At 43.7% G+C, this 22,502-nt stretch overlaps 1 protein-coding gene across 35 annotated transcripts in view; it reads left to right on the forward strand.

Moving 5' to 3' along the window:
• The first annotated feature begins 4,984 nt into the window (after nucleotides 1–4,984).
• Nucleotides 4,985–22,502, forward strand: part of MTERF1 (mitochondrial transcription termination factor 1) — a 95,923-nt gene continuing 78,405 nt past the window's right edge. For 28 of the 35 annotated variants that reach the window (XM_084858903.1, XM_084858911.1, XM_084858898.1 and 25 more), the window contains exons 1-3: nucleotides 4,985–5,305; nucleotides 14,014–17,025; nucleotides 22,025–22,276. In XM_084858903.1, the coding sequence (XP_084715029.1) occupies nucleotides 14,058–15,236 (1,179 nt within the window). In that variant the 5' untranslated portion in view covers nucleotides 4,985–5,305; nucleotides 14,014–14,057 and the 3' untranslated portion in view covers nucleotides 15,237–17,025; nucleotides 22,025–22,276. Of the gene's footprint in view, nucleotides 5,306–10,344; nucleotides 10,440–14,013; nucleotides 17,026–22,024; nucleotides 22,277–22,502 lie in introns of all 35 variants that reach the window. The other 7 variants (XM_084858890.1, XM_084858918.1, XM_084858920.1 and 4 more) reach the window with 3 other exon arrangements.

The following is a 22,502-nucleotide window of genomic DNA, read 5'->3' on the forward strand; positions in this document are numbered from 1 at the left end:
AGTAAATGTTCATAACATTGTAGCCTTAGGCTGCATCCCTGTGCACACCTACTTGGAAGTATTCCCTCCTGAGTACAGTGGGACTTCCAAGTAAATACATGTAGCGTTGTACTGTTACAGTGCTAGTTGATACATGTCTACTCATAAGTAAGTCCCACTGATTTCTGTGGGACTTACAGGTGAGGGTGTATAGGACTGCAGCCTTAGTCTTGTTTCTCAAAATGGTATGCCATGGCATACAACAGAGCATATAAAAGGCTTCAGGCTTTTGCAGAGGTTCTGAAATAAATGCTGTAGTCCAGAAGAGACTGCGTCTGTGAAATTTTGAACAAAGTACCTGAAATCTTTATTCTATTGTAAGAATATAATCATTCATTTCACTGGATTCACAGTATTGTATATGGTCATAAAGATAGTAAGAACACAAAAAGAGCCATGCTGGATCAGACCAAGGATCCATCTAGTCCAGCATTCTGTTGATACAGTGGCCAACCAGCTGCTGACCGGGAACCCACAAGCAGGGCATGAGCACAACAGCACCCTACCACCCATGTTCCCCAGCAACTGGTGTAAATAGGCTTACTGCCTCTGGTTCTGGAGGTTCAGTTCATTCATTCATGGCAATCACTCGTGACTGAGTAAGATTGTCTTCCAGGGGTAGAGTCTTAGCAGTGGGTCTGTAGGTGGCTGTGAAGGCCAATTCTGGATCCACACAGCCTCCCACAGTGAGGACATAGGTTCTGGAGGTAGCACATAGCCATCAGGACTAGTAGCCAGATGGTAGTTATTTCAGAGAGTTAGAGATGACATGGAAGAGATATTGTTGCCTGTGGTGTACACTCATCCCACTGTCATCTCTAATAAGCAGGTTTTAGAGGATTTTTAGTGTTTCTGAAATCAGCAAAATCTATTTGTCCATGGACAATAGTGGAACAAATGAGTGTGTATGAACACAAGAATAACAATGCTTCTGTCATACCACCTTAAAATCTCACAAACTATTAACCACGTTTGCAAGTCACGTTAAGCCAGCCTTCCCCAACCTGGTGGCCTCTAGATATGTTGGACTATAACTTCCATCATCCCCAGCTATGGGAGGGAGCCAACCCAAAGAGCTATGGCTGCCACATTGTCACACCCCCAACATTCAAGAAATGTGGATAACTAGGCAGCAGTTGCTGGCTCTTATCTTGTGCAGTCTGCAGAGCAGGCAAAAATATACTCAAGAGATTGTTGGCTCAAATCTCCCATGGGCAAGACATTTTATCTCCCCGGAAGAAAAAGGACATAAAACGGCTGCAGCCACACACAAGGGAAACCTACAGTACAGACTGTAAGTGCAGGCTCAATAGGTTACTGGTTTGAATCCACAAAGACAGTCAGTACAGTTCTGGAGAGTGGAGCTGCACAAGTGAATATACACGTGCTCCCGGGGGAAAACGTGTGACATATGCATGCAATATCCTGATATTGGCTGAGAAGGCTGAGGACAACAGAGTGGGTGGGAGAATCAAGCAAGGAGTGCACAGCTCTCAAGTGTCAAAAGACCAGCCCAGGAAATGCACATACTCCTGGGCTAGAAACCGCACAGGAACTTACTTACATGCATAGCTGAGGAGAAATGAAGCACAGCTGGGGGAATCAAATGCAGACAAATTGCCATCGCTGTAGGAGGTGCCACATAAGGGCAGGAGTATATAGCATGCATGCCACTGAAGAACACCACGCAGCACAGTAGGATGGGGGCAGCTACGTGCTCCCCCTCCTACCCTGCGCTTGACGATAGGCTCCATCAGGTGCTACAACTGGATGCATCAGGTGACATACACAGTTGTGGACAGTGCGTCCAGGATGTAGAAGATGTGTGTCTGTTTCCCCCACCCCTGCTTTTAGTTGTTTTAGGAAGCTGTGTTACACTCAATTCGACTATTGGTCCATCTAGCCCAGAATTGTTGACACTTACTGGTGGTAGCTCCTCAGGGTTTCAGGCAGGAGTTTTACCTGCCCTACCTGGAGATGCCAGGGATCTAACTTGGGAGTTTCTGCATACAAAGCAAGCGGTCTACAGTTGAGCTATGCTCCCTTCCTCCTTTCTGAACCTAGATGTTAGGGAAAAGCTAGGCTAGCACCTTTCTCCCTGACATATAGTTTTTCTGCATAGAGGGAATTTCTTTTGAATGGAAAGCAGTATTCATGTGAATCCCCAGTAGCAGTCGGAAATGGCACAGCCTGCAGGTTTACTGCCTCAGTGAGGGCCAAAGTAGAGCTTATGCAGGAGACATGTGCACAGTAGGCTTTTCTACATGAGCCTTTTAACCCACCACTTTACTGAGGCTTCTGCTTCCAGATTCTTTGTGGGATTAGGATTGCCTCCTTTACACGTGTTTTTTTTCCTGGAGTTTTCTTTCTCAGTCTCTCTATATGTTCCATTACACAACCACTAGGTGGCAGTGTGGTATAGCATAATTGTGCAAATACACCAGGGTTTCATGCCACCATTCATGGATATACCAGACTTTCCTTGTGAGGGGGGAAAGCTAAAATGGTTGCAAACAACAGGAGAGGTCCTGGAGGATAACAACATCATGTAAAGCACCTGCAAACTACTGTGCATGAGGAATCATGTGTGTACAATAAATGCCTTGTGTAGAAAGGTTCACTCTCCTCCTGGCTTTTTTTTAACTGACAGGTGGTGCATGGACTGTGGAGTGGAGGAATGGCCATGGTAAGGGGAGGGGACAACCTGTCTGCTCAAAATCATCCTCTGCAGGGACAACACACATGATGGGCAGGGAGGACAGGCAGCATGATGAGCCACATTGGCCTGAAGATACAATTTCAACTGCCCCTCTCAAAGTTTCTGGATCAGCAATTTAGCTGTTAGTTAAAAGATGTTTGGAAAGAAAATCCAAAAAGCAAAGTATAAAATTAGGAGTATACACAGCAAATTGGGTGCAATTGTGGCTGATTTTGATTTCTGTTTTCCAACATGCTTTGCATTATTTCAGTTCATTCTCCATAATTTTAAAGGGGGATGAAGCATACAGGCTTACTCTACAGATTTAAAGATCCTATTATCATGTCAAGGGAAGTACTTTTGACATAAATGGAATACTTGCACACCACTGAAACCACTTACTTCAACATAAAACTTGTTTACGGTACATGTCTACTCAGAACTGAGGCCTGCTGAGCTAAATGGGACTTACTCCTGAGTAAGTGTGTATAGGATTTCAGTTTTACTGAATTCTGTATGTGATTTGGGTAGGGATGGATCCAGCTTAGTCGTCCTGTCAGTCTTTTAGCTAAACTTAGTGACAAGCTTTCCACTCTTGGAAACATGCCCAAACATACCAATGCACTCATCAGACTGACTCACTGAATTTTCAAATCCAGCAATTGAGGCAACATGGCTAAGTGATGCCAGAATGTCTGCCTTCTGTAGCCCCTATCCTCTTATACAAAATCTGCTGAATCGTCCCATAATTACTGATAGTCTTGTTTTAAAATCAGCTACATGTGGAGCTGGGGAGACCAAAGCCCATGGTAATTTCCAAATCCGCCACTTACAATACCTTATCCCCCTTGCCCAACATTTCACAGATGAAAAGGGGAACAAAATACTTCAGGAGGTGGCTTAAATACCTCCTTCAATGGATGTATTTAAGCAAAGACTGGATGGCCGTCAGGGATGCTGTAGTTGCATCCTGTACTGCAGATCCTGTACTAGACAAAGTGATGCACTAGATGACCTCCAAGGTCTCTCCCAACTCTATAGGCCTATTCAGGCTATATTCATGTTTGGGTGTTATGCCTGAATAGGGTCTAGATGAGGAACAGGGCCAAATGCACCAGACCTGGTTCAATGCCTCTGATCTTGGGTTGAGCAGGGAGATCTACAGAGGCCTTTGACTCACGTTCACTTGAAAGCAAGCAGAAACCTCAGCTGAATCTACACATAGCAGTTATACCATTATCATACCATTATAACAATTGGTACACATGACACCAATGGGCACAAATAGTTATGATAGCAGTTATACTGTTATCATACCGTTATGTGTAGATTCAGCCCTCTATACAGCAAGGAACCCTGCTTTATCAAGGTTTGTGTAAAGGAGCTGATCTTACTCCTACAAAGAATCTGGAAGCAGAAGCCTCTGTAAAGTGGGGGGTTAGAAGCCTGATGTAGGAAAGCCCCATAGCAGAGTTGGGGAAGAGACCTATTTCAGCCTGAGAGCTACATTTCCTCATGGCTAACCTTCCAGAAAGCCTCATACCACCAGTGGGTGGAGACAAAGCAAAACGTGTGTAGGGCAAACTCCCCCGCCCCCCAGCCACACACACATTCTCAACAGAACATACACACACCCATTTGTTCTCTCTCTCTCTCTCTCTCTCTCACACACACACACACTTATTGTTGATTGGGCTGGCAAACTTATTTCAGGTAACCATGGCCGTTGACCATGGCGGCTTGGAATTATGGGAGTTGTGGTCCAGCACATCTGGAAGGCACCAGGTTGGGGAAGGCTTATCGCATTGTGAAAACTGAAGTGGTTTGACATAGAAATATTCATGCATAACCTGCAATTCTTCATCCACCCACTCATCCCATTTTTGCATTCTTGTAAAATGTTAATACATGGCTCAATAGGCAGTAAATTTAAAACACGCACACACGCAGCTCCTTTGCCCCGAAGCAATATCGCAGAAAGCTGATCTTCGCTCAACAGATTGTAATGGCAAATTGTTCCTGCATACGTTTAATGAGGCAACACACACACACACACACACACACACACACAGAGCAGCAAAGCGAGTGTGCATTGTGTTATCTAATACCGCCATCTCCCGGCAGTTTGCTTTTTCGGTAAAATGTATGCAAACCGAGGTCTCGCTGCCAGATGGCAGCACCAAAAAGAAAAAAGCCGACTTTTCCTGGCGCGTGCTCTCCCCTTTTCAAGCTCTGGGCGCTCTCGTTGTTTCGCCTTTCAGCTGTCGCCCCGTGGATAAGGAAGAAAGCTCGCCGTCGTGGCGCCGAGCGCGTTCTAAGGGCTCCGTTGTTGCTAAGGGAGAGCGGTTTTGCAATCCATGCCTGCTTTCTGTGCCTTAAGCGTCTCGGATATATATATAAAAAAGCGAAAGCTGCATAATTTCTTAGCCGTAGAGTTCTAGTGACTCGAAGTTATCAAGCTGACGGTAGCAAAGTAAAAGACAAAACGAAAGAAGGAAGACACAGCTGCAGGCGCTTGGCTTGAAAGAGAATCGGGATACCCTTCTGCACCCGGTTACTTCCGGAGAGGTAAATTCAGATGGGTGCACCGGGGGGGGGGTCATGGGAGAGGGTATAGAGGGGGCAAAATGCATATCTCGGGGCTGGGAAACTACGTTCCAGATGGCCAGTCGCTGACTCTCAGCCCAGCCTACCTCACAAGGTTGTTGCGAAGATAAAATTGTAAGGAGGAGGACCATTTGAGCCTGTTTGGATTCCTTGCAAGAGGAAAGAAGGTGGGATATAAATGTAATATTAAATACTTCAAAAAAGCGAGAGAGAAATCACGGTCAGTATGTTTCAAATTAACACTCCCATCCTAAATGTATCTTCTGCAAAGTAAGTTCTACTGACTTTGATGGAGTTAATGTTCAATAGCCATGGATATTATTTTAATTTTCGGTTTATGATTCACTTATATGTTGTGAAGAGTGCCTTTCTTTCAAATAGCCACAGGAGACCAGCGATGTGGCAGGTGGGTGGGGGCAAGCTACTTGTCTGGGGGTTGTTGTTGTTCAGTCGTTCAGTCGTGTCCGACTCTTCGTGACCCCATGGACCATAGCACGCCAGGCCTTCCTGTCCTCCGCTCTCTCCCGGAGTGTGCTCAAGTTCATATTCATTGCATCGGTGATGCTATCTAGCCATCTCATCCTCTGCCGTCCCCTTCTCCTTTTGCCTTCAGTCTTTCCCAGCATCAGGGTCTTTTCCAGAGAGTTTTCTCTTCGCATTAGGTGGCCAAAATATTTGAGCTTCAGCTTCAGTATCTGTCCTTCCAATGAGCACTCCGGGTTGATTTCCTTTAGGACTGACTGATTTGACCTCCTTGCAGTCCAGGGGACTTGTAAGAGTCTTCTCCAGCACCACAGTTCGAAAGCATCAGTTCTTCGGCGCTCAGCCTTCCTTATAGTCCAGCTCTCACAGCCATACATTACTACTGGGAAAACCATAGCTTTGATTAGATGGACCTTTGTCGGCAAGGCGATCTCTCTGCTTCTTACTATGCTGTCTAGGTTGGCCATAGCTTTCCTCCCAAGGAGCAAGCGTCTTTTAATTTCATGGCTACAGTCACCGTCTGCGGAGATCTTGGAGCCCAAGAAAGTAAAATCTGTCACTGCTTCCATTTCTTCCCCTTCTATATGCCAGGAAGTGATGGGGCCAGATGCCATGATCTTCGTTTTTGTAATGTTGAGTTTCAAACCAGCTTTTGCACTCTCCTCTTTCACCCTCAACAAGAGGCTCTTGAGATCCTCTTCGCTTTCTGCCATTAGGGTGGTATCGTCTGCATATCGGAGGTTGTTGATAATTCTCCCAGCAATCTTAATTCCGACCTCTGATTCATCCAGCCCGGCATTTCTCATGATGTACTCTGCATATAAGTTAAATAAGCAGGGTGACAATATGCAGCCTTGTCGTACTCCTTTCCCAATTTTGAACCACTCAGTTGTTCCATGTCTGGTTCTTACTGTTGCTTCTTGACCCTCGTACAGGTTTCTCAGGAGACAGGTAAGGTGGTCTGGTACTCCCATCACTTTCAGAATTTGCCACAGTTTGTTGTGATCCACACAATCAAAGGCTTTAACATAGTCAATGAAGCAGAAATAGACGTTTTTCTGGAATTCTCTTGCTTTCTCCATGATCCAGCAAATGTTGGCGATTTGATCTCTAGTTCCTCTGCCTCTTCGAAACCCAGCTTGTACTTCCGGTAGTTCTCGGTTCGCATACTGCTGAAGCCTAGCTTGTAGGATTTTGAGCATCACCTTGCTGGCATGTGAAATGAGTGCAATTGTGCGGTAGTTTGAACACTCTTTGGCGTTGCCCTTCTTTGGAATTGGAATGTAAACTGACCTTTTCCAGTCTTGCGGCCATTGTTGAGTGTTCCGAATTTGTTGGCATATTGAATGCAGCACTTTAACAGCATCATCTTTTAGAATTTTAAATAGCTCAGCTGGAATACTGACATCTCCGCTAGCTTTGTTGTTACTAATGCTTCCTAAGGCCCACTTGACTTCACTCTTGAGGATGTCCGGCTCAAGTTCAGTGACCGCACTATCATGGCTCTCAGGGACATTCAGATCTTTCCTGTATAGTTCTTCTGTGTATTCTTGCCACCTCTTCTTAATCTCATCTGCTTCTGTTAGGTCCCTGCCTTCTTTGTCCTTTATCATGCCAGTCTTTGCACAAAACGTTCCCTTGAGATCTCCGATTTTCTTGAAGAGATCTCTAGTCTTTCCCATTCTGTTGTTTTCCTCGATTTCTTTGCATTGTTCACTTAAGAAGGCCTTCTTGTCTCTCCTTGCTATTCTCTGGAACTCTGCATTCAGTTGGGTATATCTTCCCCTTTCTCCCTTGCTTTTTGCTTCCCTTCTTTCCTCAGCTACTTGTAAAGCCTCATCAGACAGCCACTTTGCTTTCTTGCATTTCTTTTCCTTTGGGATGGCTTGAGTTGCTGCCTCCTGAACAATGTTACGGACCTCCGTCCATAGTTCCTCAGGCACTCTGTCTATCAGGTCTAATCCCTGAAATCTATTCCTCACCTCCACTGTGTATTCATAAGGGATATGATTTAGGTCATACCTGAATGGTTTAGTGGTTTTCCCGACGTTCTTCAATTTAAGCCGAAATTTTGCAACAAGAAGCTCATGATCTGAGCCACAGTCAGCTCCAGGTCTTGTTTTGACTGACTGTATAGAGCTTCTCCATCTTTGGCTGCAAAGGACATAATCAATCTGATTTCGATATTGACCATCTGGTGACGTCCATGTGTAGCATCGTCTCTTGTGCTGTTGGAAAAGAGTGTTTGCTATGATCAGCGTGTTCTCTTGGCAAAACTCTATTAGCCTTTGTCCTGCTTCATTTTGTACACCAAGGCCATGTCTGCCTGTTATCCCGGTGATTTCTTGACTTCCTACTTTAGCATTCCAGTCCCCTATGATGAAGAGGACATCTTTTTTTGGTGTTAGTTCTATAAGGTGTTGTAGGTCTTCATAGAACCGATCAGCCTCAGCTTCTTCGGCATCAGTGGTTGGGGCATAGACTTGAATTACTGTGATGTTGAATGGTTTGCCTTGGATTCGTACTGAGATCATTCTATCGTTTTTAAGATTGTACCCCAGTACCCGCTTTTCCTACCCTTTTGTTGACTGAGTGCTACTCCTTTCTTCTAAGGGATTCTTGCCCACAATAGTAGATATGATGGTCACCTGAATTAAATTCGCCCATGCCTGTCCATTTTAGTTCGCTGATTCCCAAGATGTCGACGTTCAATCTTGCCATCTCATGTTTGACCACCTCCAGCTTACCTTGATTCATTGATCTGACATTCCAGGTTCCTAAACAATATTGTTCTTTACAGCATCGGACTTTCTTTTCACCACCAGACACATCCACAGCTGAGTGTCCTTTCGGCTTTGGCCCAGCCACTTCACTCTTTCTGGCGCTACTTGGAAATACCCTCTGCTCTTCCCCAGTAGCATATTGGACACCTTCCGACCTGAGGGGCTCATCTTCCAGCGTCATCTCTTTTAGCCTTGTGATACGTTCCATGGGGTTTTCTTGGCAAGAATACTGGAGTGGGTTGCCATCTCCTTCTCCAGTGGACCACATTTTGTCAGAACTCTCCGCCATGACCTGTCCGTCTTGGGTGGCCCTGCACGGCATAGCTTATGCCTTCACTGAGTTACGCAAGCCCCTTCGCCGCAACAAGGCAGTGATCCATGAAGAGGTGTCTGGGGGTGGGGAATGCTTATGGCCTTGCTCCCAACCCCAGGGGCCACCCGTGCATCAGTGTCCCTGGAAAAAAACAGCGGCTTACTTCTAAACTGATACACATCGGACCAGAGGTGATGAAGTGAAGAACAAATTGATCAAATCTTATAGATTTCTGCCTTCATTAGCTGAGAACAGATTAGGAGCACAGGAACCTGCTTCAGTCAGACCATTGGTCTCTCAGTCTCAGTGCTGTCAACACTGGTAGCAGCTCTTCAGGGTTTCAGACAGGGGACTTTCCTTGCCCTACTTGAAGATGCCAGGGATAAAACCTGGGACCTTTTGCATACAAAGAATGCACTCTATCATTGAACTGCACCTTTTATCCACTAAGGAGATGAGAGCAAAGTGGGCTTAAAAAGAAAAGAAAAGTATCCGAATGTTGATCGACTTGCATTTCTGTGCTTTCTTGTAGCCCCGTTCAGGAACTCACACGTACATGGGCGAGCTAAACGTGTGTAGAGGGCAGGGGTGTGCATGTAAGCCCCACTACCAATGCTCTTGGGTGTGCAGGCTTCTCTAGATACCTTTGTGTTTTGAGCACAATTAGAAGCCTGTGTGTGATTGGGACTACCTTATCAGGCCTCTAACTTGCATGTCCAACCAAACACACGGAGGGAGCAATTCTATGGCTGCTAGACAGTGGCTAGACAGCCATAGGATATCTGGTTTTCCAGGAACCGACCTCCCCCCACTTCCGCCCTGCCTGGTCCCATGTACCAGGGTCATCAAGGAAGAAAGGGCAGAGTTGTTTGAGTGATCAAGGGCACAATCCTATGCATGTCTAGGCAGAAAAAAGTCCTACAACTGGCTGGGGAATGCTGGGAGTTGTAGGACTTTTTTCTGTCTAAACATGCATAGGGTTGTGCCCCAAGAGACTTTCAGATGACTGAGGATGGAGGAGCTGGACAAGAAAAAATCACAGGCAGGGATGAGTTGGGATATAACAATGGAGAGATGAAGTGGAAGGCAAGGCCTTGCAAACTTTTGAAGGTAAGGATGAGACAGGACTACAGATTGCAAGCACATATTAACATGACTTGGAAAACTATGTACATGGGCATATTCCCACACAAACCATGTGTGGATTACTGCACAAAGTGGCTGTTTAAATAAAGCACATTGGTGACCCTGTTATGCGTTTACATGTCCTTTATCTATGCCAAATGATATGGGAAAGGTATAAATACTGGGAGGAAGGCAAAGGATCTGATTTGATGGGTAAATTACACAAACATTTTTGGCTAAGAAAATGACCACAGGGTGATTGAAGTTTCCTTTTGTTTTTAACTTAAAAAAAAAAGCACAAAGAAAGATAACAAAACTACTATCAAAATGGTCTGTGGAGCATGGGAAGGTTGTTCTATTGCACAGCTTTAAGTGACTCATTCAACTTCCGGTAAGCATGTGCATTACACAGTCAGCTTTCAATAGTTCGTTGGTAAGGTTTCTGACATTATCCTTAATCCTGGTAATGTCATATTTTTGAATTCATACTTAAAATTATTAACAAAGTAGTGGGAGAGGCAACTTACTATAAAACAGAATAATTTCAACAAAGAAAGGCATGAATAGAGGGCACCTTTCATGTACTCGGCTTCTATTATCTAACTCTCCTTCATGAAGATCAACTACTAGTCAGCATAGGAAGATGGCGCAATACGCAAGTTGTTTATTTAGCTTATATTGTTCTCTTGCTATCAGTGAATTTGTGGGATTCATGTTCCATGTGATAAAGTGGCCTTGTAAAAATACCCCATCAACAATTCACAATCAGTTGTCTTAAAAGAGGCCTTACGTTTTCCCTCCGCAAATGAAGGAGTTTGTACTTGAGCAATTATTTCGTATAACATTTATCACATTGGGATATAAGCCTTGCTAACTTAGGCTTACTATAGTAGCAACAATGCTGTGAACACCTTGGATTCCATCCCCAATGTGTTTACTCAAGAGTAGATCCATAGGTACCCAGGATGCCTGTCAGCAGTTCTGCAGCCCTTTATTGGGTTGCAGAACTAGCTCTTAGCTTAGCATCTAGAAACCTATGTGACCTAAATACATGAGTAGGCACCATAAATGTAGATGCTTACGTACTGGTAGAAGCCAAGGTTGTGAAGATTTCAACCAGCACCTTGCTAAGGAGTCTTTTCCAGCCAACCAATCTGTATACAAGGAAAGGCTGTCTGCCGCAGATTGCTTTGCTAAAGTCTTCCCCACCTGTGCTTAACTGAGGAAACATCTGAAATTTGGGCACTTACTCATGAATAATTATGTATCTGCTCTTTGCAAGTGTGAATTGAACACCTGCAATGAACAACAGAAGAAAGTTTTGGAAGGAGTAGAAACAAAGCGGGCGGGGGGGTTCATTTGTTTTCTTCATCCCCCCTAAAAAGAATGTCAGTGGTATGAGTGCACCGTGTTGTTGTAATTCTACATACACTTACAGCCTGGCTTCTGAACCATTTTTATTAAGACGTAAGTCCCGGTGTTCTAGTAAAATGTAATCCAGTTCTTTGTGATCAACTCCTGGTTATTTTATTGAACTACAGTAGGTTTACGTTGGTTGAACAGTCTCTCACTGAAGAATCCCAAAATCTACAGTGGAGTAATACCTTTATTAGGACCGCAAAGCATCACAAAATAACATCACTTTTTCTAAAAACAGTATTGCCCCACTGTGGATTTTGGAATTTTTCTTATGGGCCAAAATGGCTGCCTTTGCTTTTTGTGTTGCTGAAGAATGTAATTTGTGTGGTGCTTCCTGATGGAGGGCTCCTAGCGCTACCAATTAGAAGGCATTGTGCAGCAATTCCATCTTTTGGTTCTTGATGGCTTTTCTCCAGTAAGAAAAAAGAAGGAAGAAGGAGGGTTATAAGTACGAGACAACAATGTCTGGACTTTCCAACTCTGTGAATGAGGCAGGGTGATGGCGCCATAAAAGCCGCATCTAGAAGCACCCTTGGTTCCACTGTCCACATATAGATATTGCAATGGATCCAGACTTATTTGCACCTCGTTCCTATTGAAATTAATGGGATTTAGGTCATGACTAAGTTGTCCCATTGAGTTCAGTGGGGTTTACTGCTAGGAAACTGAGTAGAGTATTGCAGCTTTACTGGATCCAGTCATAGAATCATAGAATAGTAGGGTTGGAAGGGGCCTACAAGGCCATCGAGTCCAACCCCCTGCTCAATGCAGGAATCCAAGTCAGAGCATCCCTGACAGATGGCTGTCCAGCCTCGTCTTGAATGCCTCCAGTGTGGGAGAGCCCACTACCTCCCTAGGGAATTGGTTCCATTGTCATATTGCTCTAACAGTCAGGACGTTTTTCCTGATGTTCATTTGGAATCTGGCTTCCTGTAACTTGAGCCCATTATTCTGTGTCCTGCACTCTGGGATGATCGAGAAAAGATCCTGGCCTTCCGCTCTGTGACAACCTTTCAAGTACTTGAAGAGCGCTATCATGTCTCCCCTCAGTCTTCTCTTCTCAAGGCTAAACATGCCCAGTTCTTTCAGTCTGTCTTCATAGGGCTTTGTTTCCAGTCCCCTGATCATCTTTGTTGCCCTCCTCTGAACCCTCTCCAGCTTGTCTGCATCCGTCTTAAAATGTGGTACCCAGAACTGGACACAGTACTCCAGATGAGGCCTAACTAGTGCTGAGTAGAGGGGAACTAGTACTTCCCTGGATTTGGAAGCTATGCTTCTATTAATGCAGCCCCAAATAGCATTGGCCTTTTTTGCAGCCACATCACATTGTTGGCTCATATTCAGCTTGTGATCGACAACAATTCAAAGATCCTTCTCGCTTGTAGTGTTGTTGAGTCACGTATCCCCCCTCTTGTAACTGTGCATTTGGTTTCTTTTTCCTAGTTGCAGAACTTGGCATTTATCCCTATTAAATGTCATTCTGTTGTTTTCTGCCCAATGCTCCAGTCTATCAAGATCACTTTGAATTTTTTTTTCTGTGTCTAGCTTTCTGATTGTTCTAGACTAGCCTTGCCTGCTTCTCTACTCACTAGAAGTTAAAAGCAGAGTCCCACTGCTGTGGAAGTGTGTGTTACAAGAAAAATAATTTTAAAAAATGTTAGGGGCCTCCTCCTTGACCTCCCCTGGCCAACTCCTGTTTGCTCCCCCTGTTTGCTCGCTCTGTTCACTCACTCTCTGGGAGCTTGCTTGCTTCTGTAGTCCCTGGACCAGCTGGAGCAGCTTCCTCTGCTCTGCTCAGCTGGGAGGCGGGAAACAGTCCAACCCACAGAAAATGTAAGGGCACTTTGCTGCCTGCCAGGGCCAGTGTCAAAGGTAGGTATGGTTGGGCACCTGCTAAGGGCTCACACCCCACCAGGTGTACACTGACAAGAGCTCCCTGGACTTGCTTCTCTTCACCATTGCAACCTCTTTGTTCACCTGCCTCTTGTTTTGTCCCAGACAATGGAGGTGGTGAGAAGGAGGAGCAGTAGATGCCACTGCCTCCTTGCTCACTCGCTGTCTTGCTGCAGCAAGTTGCAGCAACAATGAGAAAGAGGATGAGGAACAATAGCATCTGGTGAGAATGGTGGTAAGAAGATAGACTCACTGAAGGTGGGGGCTGATTGGGGGCATCTTGCCCAAGGGCCCTAAAAAACCTGGAGCCATCAGTGCTTCCTGCCCAGTAAAACACACATTTTTAAAACACTCCATCACTGCCACTCAAGTGCTAGAAGGCTAGAAAACTGTATGGGGCAGGGGGAGAGGCCTCATTCTGCCCCTAGCTCAGTCAGCATTTTACAAAGGTCGCATATAGGCCATTTTATCAAATATTCTGCCTACATTAGGTTTCTTGCACAATAATTCATGGTTTCCTTCACACCCTTTACGTTAATATGTTTGAAAGCATTGTTATAATTGTTCACAAATAATTTTTCAGAATTATTTTCTCTCCTTTGTCTCCTAATCTAATGTTCCTGAACTGATTGAAAGTACAATTGTATTCACAGATTTGCAGTGCCTGTTTACCATCACAGTGAGAGAGCTGGTGAACATGAAAAACAAATTACTTTCTAGTATGAATATCTCCTGTCTTATCAAATTGTCTGCAGAGACTCTGTTCAGAAGAGCTTCGCCTAGGTTTCTTTGTCTTAAGAGTGCTAGCTCCAGTGCTGAACCAGGAAAGGAAAACCACATTTTATTGAACAATCTGACAGATATGGGTGTGGATATCAAAATGGTAAGAAGACGACAGCCTGGTGTTCTCAAGAGGCAGATCACCAATGAAGACGGCTTGAACAATTTTTTGAAAGCCAAAGGGGCTGACCAAGAAGCCATTGCCAGTATAATCTCACGTTACCCACGTTCCATCACTCGTTCGCACCAGTCTCTCAAAGAACGCTGGGAAATTTGGCGGAGTATTTTGATGACTGACTTAGAAATCATAAAAATCCTGAAACGCTCGCCTGAGTCTTTTTTTCGTTCTGGAAATAATACGAATGTGCAGAAAAATATTGCATTGTTTTGTTCTCTTGGACTAACTTCAGAGGATCTTGGCAAGATGCTGACCAACGCTCCAAGGGCATTTTCTAACAGTGTAGAGCTCAATAAACAAATGATAGGCCTCCTGAATGAGATCTATTTAGCTCTTGGTGGGAAAAACCCAAAGGACTTTGTGAAGCAGATACTTTCTAGAAATGTCTTTATTCTTTTACGGAGTAGCAAGCAAGTGAAAGCTAATATTCAGCTTCTGCAATCATCTTTTAGTCTGGATGATGAGAAATTACTGACATTCTTGCAAGGTCAAGGAGCTGATGTCCTGAATCTCTCAAATGAATACCTGAAAAGAACTCTTTTAAATGTGAAAGGGAAACTGTTATCTAATGGATGCACTGAAACAGAGGTGGATACATTTGTCCTTAAGCACCTTCGCATTCTGTACCTTTCTCCCCAGAACCTGAATGATAAAATAGATGTCCTCTTACAGTCCAATATTAACATTAATCAAATACTGAAAAGCCCTCTAAGTCTGGACAAAAACATTAACACTATAAGTAGTAGGATTGATGAGCTGAAAAAACAAAATTATAATTTTGGAACCTATGGGATTGGAATAATTGCATTAAGTAAACAACGATTTGAAGCTAAACTAAAAAAGTTACAATGTATAAATGAGACACAAAAAGAAAAAGAAAACAACACTTCTTGGAAGAGAGAAGAAAATGACTTTTAAAACAATAAACCAAACTCACAGTATCCTTTTGAATTAATAATTATGTGTGGTTATTCTAAATAAAAAAGATCTGAGTAAGTTCTCAAATGGTTTTGGTTTTAAAATGATCTAGTGACAGGATGCGCTTCAAATCTAAGAAAGTATTTACACATCCTTCTCCCTTACATAAGGGTTTGTACATGAAGGGATTCTCTCTCTCTCTCTCTCTCTCTCTCTCTCTGTGTGTGTGTGTGTGTGAGAGAGAGAGAGAGAGAGAGTGAGAGCACGAGAGAGAGAGTGAGAGCACGAGAGAGAGGGTGCACGTGCATTCAAACGGAACATCAGAACCTGCTATCTGAAATGGTACAGTCTAGGAAAAGTTTTACCATTTGAACTGCTGGTGTGTGTGTGTGTGTGTGTATATATATACACTATTTGTTGTGCTTATATCCTTCTCTTTCTTTAGAAACTCAGCAGCTTTTTGCAGTAGTTTCCCATCTTTGTCATTAAGCAGGTCCACACACTTAGTCCACCCTAATTCTGCAGTTGTTTTGAACATGTCTATATGGAGCCTAATTATTAATTTCCAAGGAGGAGTGTAATGAAAGGGGAGATACGATGGGATTGGCCCCTTTCAGAATTTTGCGTGGCGATGTTTACAGAAACTGTACCAAATAGGCTGTCCACCTGTTCCATATTTTAACTCAGGGTGTAGCTTCCCCTCACTAGCAGTGACTAACAAATTTCATAATTCAGATTCTGGCTCACTCTGACTCAGTTATGAGGAGTGGAGTTACCATTGGTAGACAATGGCTCCTGCTCTGATTGTGGGAGAAGCAGTTTCCTCAAAACTTTTATTATTTTAAATCAAGGTAGGAAATACACAAGTTGCTGAAATCAGGTTTGTGAGAGTAGGTGGTGACACCATAAGGCAGCCTTCTCGAACCTGGTGTTCTTCAGATGTTTAGGACTTCAACTTCCATTAGCCTAACTAGCATAGCCATGCTCAGGAATCCTGGGAATTGTAGTCCAAAACATCTTGAGAGCACTAGGCTGGGAAAGGCTGCCATTTGCTGCTTGGTAAGCATGCCTATTTCCTTCCCTGCCTGGGTTTGGTTTTTTTTTTAAAATAGGCCAGCCCTTGTAGGCCTGGAAAGCAAGGGTTCACCTGATGTTTCTTCTCTTCTTGTGACACTGGCTGATAGAAGCCATTTGTAGCTGAACAGAGACGGCCCTACCATTAGGCAGAGAGAGGCAGTCGCCTCATGCAGCAGAAGCTGGGTAGTGTGAAGGGAGCAGTGGTGGCAGCCCCTGGCCATTTGCTGCCATTGGAGAAAAGACCTGTGTGTTACATGCAGTCTGCCCTGTGCCCGTTAAGCTAGCCTGATACCCTCAGATGTAGTGGAGGATGATGTCCCATCACCAGTGTCAAGGTAAGATTAATCTGCCACTCTAGTCAGCGTTGGTAGGTAGAATGGCAGGAGGCACCATCTTGTTCTTCATCTCAGACAGCAAATTGTCTTGGTCCAGTCCTGTGTGTGAAGTCAGTCCACCCCACAGCCGTGCATCCTGGGTCCTACTGTCATGCCTTTGTATCTCAAGATAAGCTGCCAGAGGTTATGCATAATTTGAGTTACTCTAAGAAATTTGGATGAATGCCAGAAGAATAAATATTCCAGAGTATTAAGCTGCCTATGTGTTCCTTGGCTCAGGTAAACTTCAAACGAATGTTGCTTTTGTATGGAGTTTTCTTTTGATTGCCATTTGAAGAACTCGGGTTTTAGAGAACAAGAATGGAAGTGAAGCATGGGTAAGTAGAACAGCAGCTATTTCCCTTTTGCTGTTTAGACTGAATTAAAATAATAGACCATAGACATGAAAAGGGACTTAATTTATAAGGAAGCATAATTTAATTAAAGAAATTGTTAAAAATGACAGCTTTAAATTCAACCCAGCCCCTGTTCTAAAATTTCCATTAAGAATTTTTATCAGTTGAATTCAGAACTTTTATTTTTGACTGTTAATATGGATGTCAACATAGAACTCTTTTAAAATGAAGGTAATATATTGTGGTAATAGCTGTCAAGGGGCGGGGGGGGGGGAAGCTAATTGGCAGCTACAAAGGGCAAAGCCTCTTGTGAATAAAGTTTCCACAAGATGAAAGAATGAAAATCTTTGGGGAATAATTCATGTTACAGTTTATTGCTACTAATTACTGGAAGGTATGAAGTGTGCACCATGCTGCAAAAACAGCCAGGAATAATATGGGTTGGACTTTAGTGGTAAAAATAATCTATTGGGTTGTTGTTTTTTAAGAACACTTTTGATCATATATTCTAAGCAGTTATGTACCTGTGGATGATTAGAAACTCATATTGTGTCCTTGAAGGAATATGATTTTGTTTGAAAATAGATGCATCAGACAAGCCATAGAGAGCTAATCTTCAATGCCCTTCTCCCCTGGAATCTTCTGAAAGGTTCTCAGACTGGGTGTTTTTCCCCAGTCAGAAAAGAAGCATACTATTTTCTTGTTCTGGAGGAGGTGGGGGGAAGGTTGGTGCTTTTGAGAAATTTGCCTTGTGAGTTTTTAACTTAATTTGTAAACCATGAACTATATATTTAGGGAACTTCAAAAGAGACGGTGAGTCGAATTCTTGTGACCAACGCATTATTGACTTCATTTGTCTTTTGATAATAGTAGAGAAGGCAAAGCAATGTATGTTGGCAAATTATGCATTTTAAATTAACATATATTTTCACAAGACAGTTCTGTTTTACTTTTTAACCACTTGTAATTCCATTTCTTGGAAGATAAGATAGCTTACATTTAAGACTGCATTTTTTTTCCATGAGAAAATCCTTGGCTGTGTTCAGGCATATCACAAAACCATGGTTTGTGCTCACCATAGTTAACCCACACCATAGTTTGAGCTTGGTTTTAAGCTGTTTGCCTGTTTTCATTTTCCATCTATCTGCTCAATGGGAGCCAGCATGCTACCGCATTCTCTGGCTTGTTGTGATGTGCGAACCAGGTCAGTGGTTTGCAAAGCAGTCTCAGAATCTTGTTTGTTGGCCTCAAACAAACCAGTTTTGGGGCAGCCTCAGGTTCAATAGCTAAACAAAGAATGGTTTTGCATTATATCTGAACTCAAAATAAAAAGAGCCATGCTGGATCAGAACAAGGGTCCATCTAGTCCAGCATTCTGTTCACACACTGGCCAACCAGCTGTCGACCAGGAACCCACAAGCAAGCAGGGCATGCTGTAACAAAAGCAATCTTGTGTTACAGCACATATCTATGCATTCTTACTCAAAAGTAAGCCCTCCTGTGTTCAATGGGTCTGGGTCCCAGGTGAGTGTGCATATGATTACAGCCTTGGATGTTTGGCTCTTTGGGAGCACACTTTTGCAAGGACTACCTGTTAAGGATTGGGCACATAGATGATGAGCATGTCCACTTGTACCACATCTAACTGCAACCACAGGGCCGGTTTAGACAGTACAGTCAGTGCTGGAGCAGGAAAGAGGGGCCGTAGCTCAGTGGCAGAGCACCTACTTTGCATGCCGAAGGTTCCAGGTTCAATCCCCAGGTAGGGATGGGAAAGAATCCTCCCTGAAGCCCTGGAGAGCTGCTTCCAGTCAGTGCTGACAATACTGGGCTAGATGGGCCAATGGTCTGACTCCATATAAGGCAGCTTCCTAAAGATGTCACTGCAGAGTTCTTCTCTATACTACTTTGTTATTGTTCATAGAGGATTGATCTGGGGTCATTCCAAACATTATACAGATAAAAACCTGTTCTTGCCACCAAGTGTATATTCAATAGTGAGCTGCAGTCACAGTTGTCATATGAGTTTGCAAAGACATATTTGTTGTATTCACACATTACATTTTAGGTATACCTTTAAAACTCCTTAGGTACACCTAAGGGGTTTTAAAAGGTTGTAATATGTGAAGTTGCCCCTATACCACTATAATGCAGATCACATGTAACAGAGGCAAATCTTCGGTTAAGTAACCCACCATTTGCTGTGGTTTGTTCCGGGTGCATACCACCACCATTTTGCATATTCAGCTCTCGTGACTGGCCCGATTTTAACCCACAAGGTGCTGCCGTTATAGGTGTGTGTGTGTGTGTGGGGGGGGGGATGTCTAAAATCTGATGTGAGAACAAAGAAGCTTTCCTTACAAAAGAAGAAAAAAAGAAGTGATCTGAGAGTTTGGAAGAAGGTCTCTCTCTCAGCCATTCATTCTGAAGACTGATCTAAGACTTAATATAATAGAACTCTGTATTATAAGAGTAGAAAATTAGCATCTAAGGTTGCAGTGTTACTGCTAACTGTTAATTCAATTGGGTTCTCCTCCTGAGTTATACTCTTCCATCAGAAAAATATGATGAGTTGTATTTTTTTAATTAAAATTCTGTTTAGACCACTTTAAGGGTAAACCCTGATGCTTTTCTGGAGTTGTTTGGCCATAAGCCTTAATAATACTAAAATAGTAATATAAATAAAATCTTGCATAAATACGTCAAATATTATTTGTGGAACGATTCTATCATTTGCTTTTATGGAGAGCAGTGTGCCACCAGTATATTGAGCACTCTATCAAGAAAACTTAGGGTAAATCATTCAGGAAACGGAATTAGGCCCAAATTACTACTGAATCTCTACCTGTATACAGTTGGGGTGAATCTTGGAGAACACACAGTCCTTGCCTGCAGTTTGGTCCCACCCCATCCCCCTAATTCCAGGAAGAATTATACATTCACTTTTATTTAAACATGGCATTTAAAATGTGTGTGATTGCACAAATGTGTAAATAAGGAAAACTATATAAAAGCAAATAAAATAATAAAGCCTGCTGATGACCTCAACAGGCGAATGGGCTTTCTCGAGGAGAGACGGTTCCGAAAAGGAGGTTCCCAGGTCATGCAAGGCTTTAAAAGTTAAAACCAACACCTTGAATTGAGTCCAGAAGCAGATTAGCAGCCAAGGCTGCTGACGCAAGATAGGTTGAATAGGGTTGCGTCTTCTAGCACTCATTACAAGATGCACAGCAATGTTCTGCACGGGTTGACGCTTCTGAGTCATTTTCAGGAGCCAGTCCCACACAGAACACATTGCAATAATCAAAACCAAGTCAGAGCAGGATGGATGAGTGTGTCGTGGTTTGACTTGTCTAGTAGAGGGAATCTCCTCCTGATAACCCAAAGATGAGAGAAATCATTCCAGGCAGCAGCTCTGACATGCTTATGGAGGGGCAGTGCTGGATACACAAATACCCCATGGCTCTTAACTAGATCTCAAAAGGTTCCAGAAACCCCATCCATCACTGGCAGGCTACTGTCCTCCAGAACATGGCCATTCTCAATCAGTATCACCTCTGTCAAGTCTGGATTCAGTTTGGGACCTCCCTTCTTTCCCTAGTCTGAAGTTAACTTGAATCTTCTGGGGATGTGTCCTGCATCACAGGCTACAATTCAAGGAGATGGGGTCTAGTATTACTGGGGCTGGCTATGGGTCAACAGTAGTCTTGATTCTTGATATCCCTTATTAGCACGTATTCTTAATTTCTGCAGGCAGCCAAACTAGCAGTCACTTTCTTCAGTTCCTAAATTCAGAGAAAATAAACCAGCTGCCATGGAAGCCAAAATGGGAGATACATTTTACAACATTACAGGACTTTCAGCTGTAATACAAGGGGTTTGACAAAAGTGGGGCACTAACCATTCAGGAAGGACAGCCAGTGGCATACACACCCATCATTGATGGCTCGTAAGTAATGGAACAAACCAACATCGTTTCACACTTAAGGATCGCCTTTAATACCTGGATGAAAATCCTTTGCAGTCAATGACTGCCTGAAGTCTGAAACCCATGGACATGACCAAATGCTGAGTTCCCTCCCTTGAGATGCTTTGCCAGGCCTTTACTGCAGCTGCCTTCAGCTGCTGGTTGCTTGTGGGTCTTTCTGGCTTCAGTCTTGTCTTCAGTAAGTCAAAAGCATGCTCTATTGGGTTGAGAGCAGGTGACTGACTTGGCCATTGAAGAACATCCCACTTCTTTGCCTTGAGAAACTCTTGGGTAGCTTTTGCTTTATGTTTTGGGTCATTATCCATCTGCAATATGAAGCGGCGCCCTATCAGTTTGGCAGCATTTGGCTGAATCTGAGCAGAAAGTATAGCCCTATACACTTCAGAATTCATCCTGCTGCTTTTATGAGCAGTCAAGTTATCAATAAACACCAGTGACCTGGCTCCATTGGCAGCCATACATGCCCATGCCGTAACACTGCCTCCACCATGTTTGACAGATGATGTGGTATGCTTTGGATCATGAGCTGTTCCTTTCCTTCTCCATACTTTTCCCATCATTCTGGTACAAGTTAATCTTGGTTTCATCAGTCCAAAGAATCTTATTCCAGAACTGGGCAGGCTTTTTTAGGTGTTTGCTGGCAAAGGCTAATCTGACCTGTCTGTTCTTCAGCGTTACCAGTGGTTTGCACCTTGTTGTGAAGCCTCTGTATTTACATTCATAAAGCCATCTCTTGACTGTAGATGTTGACAATGACATGCCTACCTCCTCAAGAGCGTTCTTGACCTGGCTACATGTTGTGAAAGGATTCCTCTTCACCATGAGCAGAATTCTGCGGTCATCCACTTCAGTTGTCTTCCGTGGTCTTCCAGGCCTTTTGCTGTTGCTGAGCTTGCCAGTTAATTCCTTATTTTTGAGGATGTTCCACACTGTTGTATTGGCCACTCCCAATGTTTTTGCTATCTCTCTGATGGGTTTATTTTGTTTCCTCAGCCTAATGATGGCCTCCTTCACTCGCATGGACACCTCTTTGGACCTCATGTTGGGAGTTCCAGTGAACAGCTACCAAATGCAAATGTAACACTCAGAACCACCTCCAGGCCTTTTATCTGCTTGATTGGTCATGGGGTACCCAGGAAACAGGCCACACCTGGCCATGCAGCTGCTTGTCAGCCATTCGTTCCAGTACTTATGAGCCACCAGCGATGGGTGTGTGTGTATGCCACTGGCTGTACTTCCTGAATGGTTAGTGCCCCACTTTTGTCAAACCCCTTGAATTACAGCTGAAAGTCCTGACTTGGCTCTCATCTGGGTGTGTTTCCTTTGAACTTCAATGTGGTGGTGTACAGAGGCCAACTGCCAAAACAGTTATCCTTGTTGCAATATTTCTGGCCCTGACTGTAAAATGTATCTCTAAGAGGCCTTGATGCTTGATAAGGGGAGGAAAAAGGCTTCTTGTGATTAAGCAAGA

The sequence above is a fragment of the Heloderma suspectum genome, chromosome 5 (genome assembly GCF_057233095.1).
Source record: "Heloderma suspectum isolate Gila_16-S chromosome 5, 16-S_ref, whole genome shotgun sequence".
Taxonomy (NCBI): domain Eukaryota; kingdom Metazoa; phylum Chordata; class Lepidosauria; order Squamata; family Helodermatidae; genus Heloderma; species Heloderma suspectum.